The sequence below is a fragment of the Mustela erminea genome, chromosome 14 (genome assembly GCF_009829155.1).
Source record: "Mustela erminea isolate mMusErm1 chromosome 14, mMusErm1.Pri, whole genome shotgun sequence".
Lineage (NCBI taxonomy): Eukaryota > Metazoa > Chordata > Mammalia > Carnivora > Mustelidae > Mustela > Mustela erminea.
Window position 1 is genome coordinate 39,972,998 of NC_045627.1, and position 13,910 is coordinate 39,986,907.

Sequence of the window (13,910 nt, forward strand, 5' to 3'; positions counted from 1 at the left end):
GGGCTACAGTACTGCAAAGATTAAATAAGCGGAAAGACATTGTATGAGAAGAAAGATGTCTCGTGAGGTTTAGGATCTAAATCTTTTAGATCACCCAGAACCTAGAAAAAAGGGAGGTTTCGCACTATGTGGACTCAGGCGCTCGTACGCAGCCTAACTCAGTCTGGGGTCCCCCTATGGCCGGGTGGGCGGGGCCAGAGAGGGGCTGGGCCAATGGCTGTGGAAGGGAGAGACAACGAGTGGAAAGAGTCAGGAGAGGCGGGGTTCGGGGAGAAGGAGGCGGTGATAAGGGGACGAGATGGGGTCAAAGAGCAGAAGGGGTGGGGCGCACGTCGAAGCCTAAGTGGGGTGGGAGCACGAAGATGGCTGCGGCCGAGGAGGAGCCGAAGCCCAAAAAGCTGAAGGTGGAGGCGCCCCGAGCGCTGAGGTGAGCGCTACTCGACGTAGGGTGGAGGGTGACGGCGCCAGTAGCTAACCAGGGCCCACGTGGGGGTTGCGCGGGTCTGCCAGCGCAGCGCATGGTGTTCTCGCTGCCGGCGTGAGGCCAATGCGCAAGGACCGGCTGCTGGGGAGCTGTCCGCAAGGCTGTGACCTTTCGCCCGGCGCCAGCCCAGTTTGGTCGAATAGCTGCCTGCTCCGGAGCAGTTCCGGCTGCTCTTGGCCAATCAGAACGCCGGCTTGGGGAGAACCTAGCCGCCCATGGGCAGGCTCGGGGCGCCACGTGGGAGCTTTCTCCTGGCTGGGCTGGTGTGACTTTGGAGGACCAGACCCGACCAGAGCAGAGTCCACTGCTGCCACCTTCTATTCCCTGGGGCGGGGGCGAGGTGGGGGGTTGACGAGCAGGAGGCCCTGCGACTGCTCTGTCGTGGGGCGAAGACCAAATTCTTGGGGATTTTTCGTAAAGGGCGCCTTGACCTTCCTTTTGTACATATTCTGAAAGTTGACACCTTTGAAGACCCTCTGCAGGGACCCAGATACCCCGCCTCCGAGGCTTTGGGGGGCGGAATTTGGCTGAACAGATAAGAAATGTTGATTTTTCTTTTGTTCTTTGCACTTTTTGGCAGCAGTTGAAACAGTTCTGCCCCAAACACCGACTTGCCTCACGTGTGATGCTGCAACTTACAAAAATTGTTTGTTAAAGTATTCTCTCCTAATAAGTGTAATGTACAACATGCACAGTCCTGGATGATTTTGAAATGTTTGTTGGAAGACATTGATTTTTCTACCTAAAAGTAGACATAAATTGATTTTAAAGTATTGGTATGTTTCTTGATAATACAAGTTTCATTTTTTCCAACATCATCCGTCTTCACCCCCGGAAAGAATGAAGCTTTCATAAATGAAAAGAAAAGGTCAGTTAGGGCTCTGGTCGTGTTTTCATGCTCTTTTGAATGGATGGTGATCAAATTCCTGCCAGTGCCTTTAATGTATTCCTACTACCCTTAATTAGTATGCTTACCTTATAAAAAAAAAAATAAACATTTTTTTCTTATGACAACTCAGGATGTTTTATTTTTACTTTAAGGTTTCAAACCATAGAGTAAATAAAGCAAAGGCTTTTTGAATCAGACCTACCTGGGTTCAAGGCATGTGCTTTCCCTCTTTGTACATTATTAGAGTTATTTCTTTAAAATTAACATCCTTCACAAAGTTTCCTCTACCAGTTTGGAAGACAGATATAACTTTTCCCCCACTATCCCACTAAACATACGGCCCTTAGGTTTTCCCTTATGCTAATAAATTTTCAGAGCACTTCCCTATTTTACAAATGAGGAAATTGAAGCCTAAATGAAATAATTAGTTAAGGAAATATGAATCCAGAGTGTCTGGGTGAAAGTCCATTCTTTGACTACTGTTTCTACTTTTATATAGCCACCCAAGAAACACTTCTCTCTGCTTATGTATCCTTAAAAACAATGATAATAATGTTTAATACTTACATATGTATCATGCACCATTTCAGCAGTTTACCTTTTTTAACTCATTCAATCCCACAACAACCTTAGAAGGCAGGTACCATAATTATCTTCATTTTACCAAGGAGGAAACACCGACAGAGATGTTGATGAAGCGTCACCCATCCAGTAAGTGATGGTGTTGGGATTTTGATCCAGGTAATCTGATTCCAGGTCTATGCTCTTAATTACCATGCTATACTTAACTAACCTCAAACAGTTATCCAAAAACTCTTGTGAAATGTTAAGTCAATTTTTGTTTTTCTACTTTTGCTTATTTTTTTTTTTGTTAACGTACATAAGTTTTTCTGTTGTTGCAACATATAGGCATACCATATTTAATCTTAAATATACAGAATACATCATATGTGTCATTAGTGTTTACTTAAAACTTAGGAAAGTTCTGAGGTGCCTGGCTGGCTCAGTCATTAGAGCAAGTGACTCTTGACCTCAGGGTTGTGAGTGCAAACTCCATGTTGGGCAAAGAGCTTACTTAAAAACAAAGACTTGGAAACTCTTTATATAAAACTCATTTTATATCATATCTACTTAGGGCCACTTGTAACATGAAGTTAAAAGATTAGATGCTTGAGTACTTGAACAAATCTCTTAATTTTGTGTGAAGACCTTTCGGGATTAGCTCTTCCTGCTTTTATTATATTTGGCTTTAAGGATTGCAGTGTGATAATGCCTTGCATGGTTGGACTGTGTGCATTATCTGTGATGACTGGCTTGACAGTTAAAGGCTAGCTACCAGTTTTGGTTGATTTTTAAGGGGAATGGCTTATAAAGCCTAAACAAAATTTAATGTGTAGAATCAATCAGTGGGGAAAAAATAAATGTATGAGACATGTTTGTAGATGTCAGGTAAAGGACTTAGGACTTTGAGAATTTCAGTTAGCTCTAGGGTAGTAGTTTTCAACGAGGTGAAATTTTGCTTCCCAGGAGACATTTAGCAACGTCTGGAGACATTTTGGTAGGGTGTGCTACTGACACCTAGTAAGCAGAGTTGAAAGGATGCTGCTTAACTTTCTACAGTGTACTGGAAGCTCCCTAGAACAATTAAGAATTATCTAGCCAAAATTGACAATAGTGTTGAGATAGGACAAAACTGCTCTAAGGGAGAGCATCTGACAAGTCTAGCCTCCCTTTTTTAAATATCCATTAATTTTTCTATATCAGATTGCTTTTCACGTTGTAGTAGTTACTAAAGTTGCAAAGAAACAAGCAGGTTCTAACATGTTTTCAGGTTGGGATGGGGAACAGAAGGGAACATTAATTGAGTGCCAGACATTTTTATTCTAGGTGCCTTATATATGCTATCTCCTTTAATCTTACCAGCCACCTGTGAGGTAGGTAACAATTGTGTTACAGATGAAGTATTTGGGGCTGAGAGAAGTTGAGAAGCATTTTCAGGAACTGACTCCTAAATGAGTATGTTCTATGATGAATACCTGTATTTAGGACCACTTCTTTTCTTTCCTTCGAAAATCTCATCCTAGTTCATTTCTTTAGCGGTCACCTCTAAGAGGATCCTCTTCCTTTGAAAGCTTATTGAACACATGCCAAGCCTTTTTTTTCAGTCCGTCTTTAAATGGCTGCTATTTTAGGCATGTTGCTAAAAATTAGGTGCTAAAACATAGAGAGGTAAGATGTAGGTACCGTCCTCCTGGTGGGAAATGAGTAAGGTTTGGGAAAATGATACCTGAGCATTCTGAAAGATGACAAGGAATTAACCAGGAATGAAGTAGGGTATTTGGCTCTGTAGGGAAGTTTGTTAGGAGGTAGAGATGGGAGAAAACTGTCTCTGTAGGGGAACTACAGGTGGTTTGATCTGACTCAGGAGAAAGTAGAGGGCATCCAGGCTTTGTATAGTGGACATGTACTGGAACATATGTGTGATCTATTGCTAGATCCTTACTTTTGCAGAACCTAATTTTAACTGTCTGCTCACTATCTCCTCTGAGTGTTCTGCTGACCCTTCAAAGTCAAATATATCAAACTAAATCCATCTGTTGTCCTAAATCTGCACCTTCTTCCATGGCTCAGTAAATTCTCTTTCTCCAAAGTTTGGAACCTAGGTGTTTGCTTCATTTTCCATCCGCATATAGTTGTCAAAGTTGGTCTTGTCTTCTTCAGTAATGTTTCACAAAATCTTTCCTTTTCCATTCCTGCTGCCACAACCCAAGCATAGACTTTATTTTGCTTAGACTTTTTTGGCTTCCCAACTAGTCTCTCTCCCTCCAATGTCAAGTTCTTCCTAATGTTCTTCAGACATAGCTCTACTTGTTCATCATAACAAATACTTGTAAGCTCTGAAGTTGATGTTAGGAAGGGTTGAATCCTAAGAGCCTAGTTCGTAACTCTCTGACATTAGCAATTAAAGATCATTCCAGGTCATGACTTTAGTGATATTAAAAAGAAAACAAACTGTAATTTTCCAATCTGCAAATATTGAGCTTTTCTCAAATTATTGCTTCCTAACCATTTCACTTCCCTGGATTCCTTTTATTCTTTCCATGTGTGTTCTACCTCACTATGGACACTGTGTTTTAAAATTGCATAGTAAATATAGGCAGAAAAGTCTGTATCTTAGGTGACCAAGTAACAGTTTTAGTACCCGTTTCTTCTAAAACACATTTTTTTTTCTCTTTCAGAAAATTCTCTGGAAGATGATTTTTACACACTGAGCACACTGTTCCAGGAGTGGTCTGTTGTGAGGATTAAATGAGAATATATGCAGACTGGAAAGGAACAAGGATGATCATGTGTCCCTAGTGTATTGCACAGTGCTCAGTCCTTAGGAGCTGTTGACTTAACGTTTGTTGAATGAATTATGAGTACAGCATAGAGTGGGACTGAAAACCTTCACTTTTTTAAGACCTTGTATTTTTAATAATGTAGCCTAAAATTGAAGTTGGAGGCTCTTTTTTGGGTGATACTACATGCTGTTCCTTACATTCACAAATGTAATCCTTTAAGATTAAGGCTTTGGACTATCAAGGAAAGTAGAAAACAAGGTCTCCTGAGGTACTTTTCATGGATGTCAAAATAAGTTGCTTTCCTGGGCATTATATGCTAGGACAGAGTGAGGGAGGTGGAGAAAGAGCCATGGGAAAGCCTGTATGGATGGTCCTGGGTGACTAGAGGTAAGTGTGAAATTCTTAGAGCTCAGGGAAAGTGGAAAGGGCTCTAGGAAAAAAGATAGGCATTGAAAACTGTTTCTCATTTTAGGTATAGATCTAGACTGGCCAACACTAAATAAAACATGAGGCTGATATGCTACTTTTACCTGGAATATGTCTCCACTTCCCTTCCATCTGTGAAAATCCTGCCTGTGTGCAAAATGTTCAGTTAAGTGAATAAGAGAGAGAGAATCAGAATTATAAAGCATTTTAATCAGGATGGAAATCAGTAGAGCAGTGATTAGGAGCATGGTCTCCAGAATCCGACATCTGGTTTGACTCTTGGTCCTTTCTTGCTGGTGATCTTGGAATAGTTCCTTACTGGCCTCTGCCTCTGTTTTCTCATCCATGAAATGAGTATATTAATAGTACCTACTTCAAATCATTGTTGATTTCATGAGAAAATAAATAAAAAATTGGTGGCTCATAAGTCTTCAATAAATGTTAGCTATTATTACTATGGTACTGTTTATTCTACTGTCCACCCCCCTACTCTGCTCCAAATGCAGCAATTATAAATTAAAAAAGAAAAATATATGTTTATAAAAAATAAAAAATTAAAAAAAAAATAAAAACTTAATAAAAATAAATAAATAAATAAATAAAATAAAAAAGAAAGCCAAGATACAGGTATATTAGAGAACAAGATAAACATCTCCAGGGACTAACACAGAAATGAAACATGCAATTAGACTCTGGATTCAGGAGCTGGTGGAAATAACTGTGTAAGGGAACTGGAGTCATACAGTGGATGAAACTAGGGGCTTGGCGGGGCTAGATGAAAAGAAGACTGAGCACCTCTGTTCCTGGATATTGCTCTAAGAAGCTGTGGACCTGACGAGGTGGCACAGAAATGGCTGAGCTGCCAGATGGCTGAGAGTTGGGAACTGTAATTTCCACACACTATCACGTGCTTCAAGAGCACCAAGCTTGGAGGTCATGTGATCTGGAAGAAGGGTGACCTATCTCAAACCACCAGAAAAAAGGAAGGGAAAGTTTGAGCCTGCAAACATATTGAGGGAAGGAACATTATTTAGAAAATAAGCACAACAATCAGGAGGTAAATTCACTCAAAATCTAATGGAATTACTCAGCAATTTCATAGATCTTAAAAAGGTAAAGTAGTAGCTATTAAAAACTTACTATGAACAAAAAGTAAATATGAAATAAATAGCTATGTAAAAGAGTAAATGGAGTTACTGAAATTAAAACAAAAAACTAGGTTGATCAAACTTATTTTAAGGGAAAATTAGTGAGTTGGAAGATAGTACTGAATAATACACCCAGAGGTAGCAAAGAGAAATAAAGAGGAATAAAGAGATACGAATATAAATTGATAGGCAACAACTTAACATCTAACTGGGTATCCCAAAAAGAGAAACAAGTGTAAATGGTAAAGAGGATATATTTGAAGAGATGATGGCTGAGAATTTTTCCAGACTTAAGATCAGTATTCTCAGGTTGAAAGGGTATTCCATATACACAGTAAGGTAAAAACAAAAATCCATACTAAAATTATAGAGATTTTGATCCTAATTATTAATGTGTATAGAAAGAATCTGAACATTTAGACAACACCAAACATTTTTTTTTTTTTTTTTGGACAACACCAAACATTTAATAGCAGTTATCTCTACGTGGAAGGATTGTGATTATTTTGTTTTCTTTTTTTTTTTTTTTTTGGTGTTTTCCAACTTTCCTATACTGCATGTGTGTGCATATTGGGACTCAGGATTTTAAGCTGGAGAAATGATGTGCACTAAATCTTGGGTGAGAAACTATATGCACTAAATACGTATCCTGGGTGAATGCTAAGTGGCTAGGTATTACCATTACAGAATGCAACTCTGGGATACTAGTAGATCTGGAACTTTTTAAAATAAGTAGTAGTATGATTTTATTATAGATTATAATCTTTTCATCTATATATTTGAAATTCCAAAAGCTCTGAAAACTGGAAGTTTTAAAAAAAGTTTGAGATGAATTAATTTGCCAGCAAAACTTGATATGAGGGTCTTTATAGTGTTTATCTGTCTTACACAAATGTGTATGTTTTGTTGTAGAAATGTTAATCTGTTTGTTAATGGCATGCTGCATGAAGCTCTGGGTGGTTTAAAAAACAGTATTATCTTCCTAAAAGCTGTAAAATTTGGAGTCTCATAAAATTCTGGCCCTAAAATATATCTTGCCCAAATAAATCAGCAAAAGGATTGGGGAACTTTTATTAAAATTTTTAATTGCTTTTAAAAGTTTGGTATTGTTCAGAAACATTACGTTCTCATCAGTCAGTTACTGTATTTTTCCTGAGGTTCCCATTCTACACATTTATGATTTTAAATAGATGTTTATTTCAAAGATCTCTTTTATAATACTAAAATAATATATAAGATATGTTATATATCATATATAATAACATAGTCTTTCATAATACTGGTGCTGATTATGTCATTGACTTATTAGGCTTTTCTTCTCTAATACTGACTGATGAAAGATTTTTCTTCAACTTCTGGACTTCAAGATTTGAAACGCTTATTTCATTGAAGTAGCCTCACAGACTGAAGTTTCACATACTGCTTGAAAAAGATAGTTTTTGAATATTTTCCAAAGCTGATTTAAAGTTGTTGCTCTTAGGTGTTTTATTTCAGATGTTTTTGCTTGTACTTGTTTGTACTTGTGGCCTTGGATGATTTGTGTTCATCTAGAGAGAAGTGTTAATTAGCTTTCAGCATAAGAACATTGGACAGGGGCACGTGGGTGGCTGAGTCAGTTAAGTTTGCCTTCAGCTCAGTTCATGAACTTGGTTCCAGGGATCTAGTCCTGCATCAGGGCTCCCTGCTTGGTGCGGAGTCTGCTATTTCCTCTCCTACTGCTCCTCTTCTCTGCTCATGCGTGCTCTCCTCTCTCTCTCAAAATAAATTAAAAAAAAAAAAAAAAAAAAAAAAGAACATCTGAACATGCAGATTTCCATTTGTATTTTGGCTTTCATTGCATGCATGCTGATTTCAGTATCTTTTCTAGAATAGAGTAAGAAAATCTGTACAGCAATTTTTGTGTAAGAAATTCTTACCTTCTCAAGGCACATTAGTTTGGTTGATTGTAACAATGGGCTCTGGCTGTTTAGCCACATTTAATTACTAGTAAATCCTGCTATTTTGTTGTTACTTGCAAATGCAGGATTATAAATATGAAGGTAGCTGATGATCATTGATCACTCACAAAATTAGGAATGATGAGAAATGATATCGAAGTGATTACTTGGCTATTTGTCTTCTAGAGGCCGAGGCTGGACTTTATCAGTGCATCCCTAGTAGAACAATTTCTAGATCTTTAAGAGACTCAGTTAACGTAACTGGAAACTCCAGCCAAATAGAACTCATTCTAGGAATGCATCTTTTGCCTCCATTGTCCTGGGGTAAATTGGATTTCTCTCATAAGCCATCTCAATGTAACAAGAAAGATGGCATTTCTCGGCCCCAAGCCAAAATCTTCTGAGCCCAGTGGAAGGGATTTTCCACATCCATGTATCAGTTTTGAAAATACTTTGATTGGAACTGTCTAGGTTACATACCCACTATTGAGCTAGTTACTTTATCAGGGGTGGAGATTTTGGCCAGCCTTGGATATATTCTTCCTCCTCATCCTGTGTGTCACGTGTGCCTGTGTAGGTGTGGGGGTGTGTGTGAGCCTGTGGTGTTTGTATGTATGGGGTAGTAGATGGAGTTCAGGGAGACACTCTAGTCAGTAACTCCACCAGTGCTGTCATTCCTTCAGCATGAGAAAAATCCATAGCATAGAAAAACCCATTTCTATAGCATGAATAGAAAATATCTGTGAAAACAAAGGAATCACCCACCTATTGATAATCTCATTCCTCAGGGTCTAGCCAAAGTGTGTATCTTCTTTTTAAAACTCTCCTAATCATCCAGCTTGGAAACGCCTCTTCTGGCTGTTTGTAGTTTATACTTTGCTTTATTGCTGTGCATGATATACATGTTTTATCTCGCTTACTGCTGCTTGAAGTCAGGAAGCTAGTTGAGTAACTCTTAGTGCCTCATAATTAATTACTTAATTGCAATATAACAGGCTCTAAACTTTTGTTGAATAAATGAATTCTTAAGTAACTCTTTAAAGATATTTTATGATTATGTTTGTAGTACTTACTATTGCAAAATGGATTCATGGATTAGTGGTAAATTCTTACCTATTTCTAAGAGTTGATAGAGTCCTTACTGAGAACACTTGATGGTTTTTGGACCTTTTATTTTTCTTGTTATATGTAGTGAGCTTTGTTCAAAAGAAATCCTATAGTGCAGGACGGTAGAGGCAAGAGGTGCACTCTTAGATGCATTTCTATTCTTTCTGGTGACTGTAGTGAACTTTGACTACAATAATAATTTCTTGCATTTGTTCATGGGGAAAATTCCTTCAAAAGTAAAAAATATATATATACTTCTGCATAAACAGTAACATTTTATTAAGGCCCTGTAGTCAGTGTTTTCTTTCTTTTTTAAATACAGAATTGCTTCTTTGGCAGAGGAATACTCTTTTCTGAAGAGTAAATTTACAAAGATATCAGTCGCCTATCAGAATGATTAATCTTTTTTCCTTTGCGTTAACAAGTCCTTAATTAGTGATACTATTTGCAGTGTAATCAGAACTCTAATTGCTGACTCTATTGTTAGGAATACTGTTCTTAATTTTGTAGCGTACCATGTAACATAATGTACTGTGTAACAATGGATAATACCACAAAATTGGTCTTTTAAAAAGATCTGTCTCTGTTGACTCATCTAGGAGGGGGTCATTTAAAAACAAAATATAGCAAAAGAATGAAATTCAGACATCTTAGGTTTTCTCAAATTCCATTAAGCTTGATACAGCAATATAAACTGTTTTATTCCCGGAGTCCTAGAGCTGAAGTCCAAAAAACCATGTAAGTTTTTGAGTAAACAAATTGAAATACAGGAAAATGATTTCCTTCAAAAACAAACAGTTAAAATATGTTGTCTTTGAAGTTAACCACATTAGAGATTTGAACATTTTCTTGTATTATAGGCATGACTGAGAGAAGTCTTTGGTTCCTCCTAAAATAGAAGTTTTTTTCAGAAGCTTTTCAGAAGTTTTTTTCCTAAAGAGAGATGAGACCTTAGTTATCACTTTTAGTTTTTAATTTTGTTGAAGATTAAAGCTGTTAAGCTGTAGAAGTGTTAAGACTTACACCCTCAATTCTGTCTCTGTTCTCACACACTCAGGATGAACTGACTATATTCCATTTTAGCATGGGAAATGCACGTGAAATTAGACTGACAGAATTCTATTTTGCTTGTGTATTTTACTTAGCACTTTCTTATCCAGATGTATAAAACTGGGTAGTTATACTTGAATTCAGTAAGTAGTACTCAATGTTTAGTATTAAAATAATATTTTAGTAAAAAAGAAAGGAAAACATTTGTCTTTCGGGGTGCGGGGGGCAGTGTTTGGGGAGTATAGGTTCTTCTCTCCATGGTAGGTTTGACTTCCTTGGGTTTTTCCCTATGTATGAATATTGTAGGGATGCTCTGTAGAAAAATATATAAACTTCTAGATATACACTCACAGGTTCTTAGAATTGGGAGAGATACAAGTTTTCTTGGCCCAGCCTACTACATGAGGCAGGAATCCCTTCTTTAGCATTCCTCTTTCTCTACTTGTGTACCATTCCTCCCCCCGATTCAGCACAAATAAGGGAAGAGGAGTACATTTTCTACTAATGGAAACACATAGACACCGGAGACCTTTGACTTATTGAAGCTTGAGTAAACTACATTCCTGAGAAGATTTGCTAATACCCTGTAGATACTGAGTCCAATTCAGAGCTCTTTAAATGATCTGTTGACCAAGATGTTGCATCTTTACACTCTTAGAACAGGTCTGTACTCATTAGCAGGCTCTCTAGCCTTTCCCTTTGAGAAGCTCTTCCTTTTTAGAAGTGTTTCCAGAGACTGATGGAAAATGCTGATGGAAGTGGGGGTAGGAACAGGGGTGGAAGGTGATGACTGAGTCCACATTCCCTGGTAGTGTGGTAACTCCCAGGAGTACCTGGGGTTTCCTGCAAATTATGGAGTTGGGATGTGAAAACAATAACGTATCTCAGCCAAGATGTGCTTCTGAAATTTTAATTTACAATTTCATGTGATTTTTAGAAACTCTTTGAACATGTTTTAGAATCTTTAGATTGTTAGTGCCTGATGAGGTACTTAAAATCAGCCTAATATTTACATTATACAGTTGAGAGAATTGAAGCCCAGAGAGGTTAACTGATATCAGTAAGGTAACACAGCTAGTTACTTAAAGGTATGAAGTATTTGAGTTGAGATTTGATCTCAAGTGATAGAACTTTCCATTGTATTTACCCTCTGGAACAAGAAACGAAGTATCTGTTTTCTTTGAAGTTTTTTGTTTGTTTTGAGATAAGAACAACATATTTAAAGATTTTATGAGATGCTTTCCCTTACCTTTTCTTACTGATCCTCATATGAAGGATTTGTTGATTTCCTCAGTTGATTTACAGTAAATCAACTGAGGAAATCAACACAGAGAAGTTAAGATTTCCTAAGTAGTGAGCTCTCAATTCACACTCAGGACCTAGGACTCACATTTCTTGCTGTTTACATTACACTTACAAAGCTGTAGATTGAGAACTTGTCAAAGTGAATTCTGTGTGTGCTATATAAGCACACTATTTAAATAAATTCTGTGGCACTGTGTTTAGTAACCTTGTTTAGATTTTAGTCTTTCAATTTCTCTTATTGACACATATGTAGCCCTTTCCCCCCCTCCTCCAAGAATAAATACTGTATTCCCTTGTGGGATATACTTAATGGTATGCTTTGCAAATGGGTTAACTCCTTGAACTTGAATTTTGAGCAGATTTCTAATTAAAAAGCCTTGAGCAAACCAATTTTGCTTATGTCTAAGAGTTAAAATGTTCAGTTAAGAGAGCAATTTCTAATAAGTTTTAATATACTTTGGAGACTTTGCATATTTTCCTGTTATTAATAATTTCAATATTATCTTTAGCATCATCAATTATTATAATATGAAATAACTATTATTGGTTAGAAAGTTTAATATGCCCAAGACTATACAGTTAGTGAGTGGCAGAGATAGGATTCAAACCTCAATCTGTCTTATTAAAGATTTTTCATAATTAGTTATAATATTCAGATATTGTATAACCAACAGCAACAGAAATCATTGGTGATTTGTATGATTAAAAAAATTAAGCACACCCTTTGCTTCAAAAAGTAGTCCTACATTGTACATGAAAAAAGTACTAGCAATTCTCTAAAAAGCTGTTAATCTTTTAATACTACTAGTAATTTTGAAATCCTATGAAAATGTTCTACCACATCTGAGATGGTAGTAATGAGACCACTTTTTCATTAAAAATGAACTGCAGCCATGATTAGCCTTGGACCTATATAAATAATAATAAAGGCAACCTTTTAAAAGAAATGAAATGTTCTGTTAGTCTTTTAAGAATAGGACCACAACATTTCATTAAATTCAAATGATATTTAAAAACCCCAATTTCATAATGCTTGATAATCATAGGAAAAAGGAAGTGGGGGGAGGGTAATAGAGATCTGTGAACAAGAAGTGGGGGATAAAAGGTGATAAAAAAGAAAAAGGCCCAATTCCGTTTAGCTATTTCTGATTTCTGTGTAACTTCTAACCTCAGATACCTCATCTTTTCAACTTTTCACTCCTTTCTGAGCTGTGAATGAGAGTTTGTGAGAAACTTCTTGTTATGAGCTGGGTGCTATTAACGTTTTTGTCTATCTTTGTGTATGCACCTGTGAAGTGAGTGGTATAGATTAAAATGCTTTTCAAACTACATCATGTGTCAGTTTGGTTGTAGCACAATTAGTATTTTATAAAAGGAAAATAGAATAGAAAATATCAGTGCATTGAATATGGTAAGCATTAGTATTGCTTTGTGAAACATTGTTCAATTAGGTATAAGTATAGCATACTAGGTTGCAATACAAAATATGCTTTTCACAGTGAGTTTGGTTTTCTATCCCAAAATTTAGTGGCTTAAAATAACAATCATTTTGTTAGAGTTCATGGGTCAGGAATTCAGACATGGTTTGGCTGATTGAGTCTTCTGATGTGTGTGGTATTGACTAGGATCTCTTGGAGGTATTTAGCTGACAACAGGTCTGGTCTGGAGTGTTTGGAATGTCCTTACTTGTCTGATGCCTTGTTGAGGATGGCTGGAAAGCTTGGCTCAACCCTGCTTCTCTTCCTCTCCATGTAGTTTGTGAACCTCTGCATGTGGTTTCTTCAGCCTCTTAGTTGGGCTTCTTACCTGGCAGTTCAGGGGTCCAAAAGATCAAGACAGAAGCTGGCAGTCCTCTTAAGGATAGCCTGGAATCTATTACAGCATCACTTCTATACCCATTGGTCAGAGGAGTCATAGGCTAGCCCAAATTCAAGGGGAGGGGACATAAACTCTTGTCTCCAGGAAACTGAGGCCTTCTTAATCTGCTACAATTATGGTAAAATAATTTTGGAAAACATGACTGAATTATATTTCCAAGCTTTTAATTCTGCTATTGCCCCTTAGGAGGTGATTACTTTTTATAGTCCCCCCTTTCCCATTGGAAAATATGTCTAGTTTTGGTTTCAAAGTTCAGAATTTAATTTAAATGTATATATTATTTTTCCATGAAATACTGAGTGTTTTTGGTTTTTGAGGAAATGATTTAAGATTCAGAAATTT

General features: G+C 37.3%; 1 protein-coding gene across 1 annotated transcript in view; it reads left to right on the forward strand.

Annotated features, from left to right (window-relative positions):
- The first annotated feature begins 250 nt into the window (after positions 1-250).
- Positions 251-13,910, forward strand: part of ADK (adenosine kinase) — a 538,857-nt gene continuing 525,197 nt past the window's right edge. The window contains exon 1 of the mRNA XM_032311698.1: positions 251-427. Within this exon, the coding sequence (XP_032167589.1) occupies positions 363-427 (65 nt within the window). The 5' untranslated portion in view covers positions 251-362. The remainder of the gene's footprint in view (positions 428-13,910) is intronic.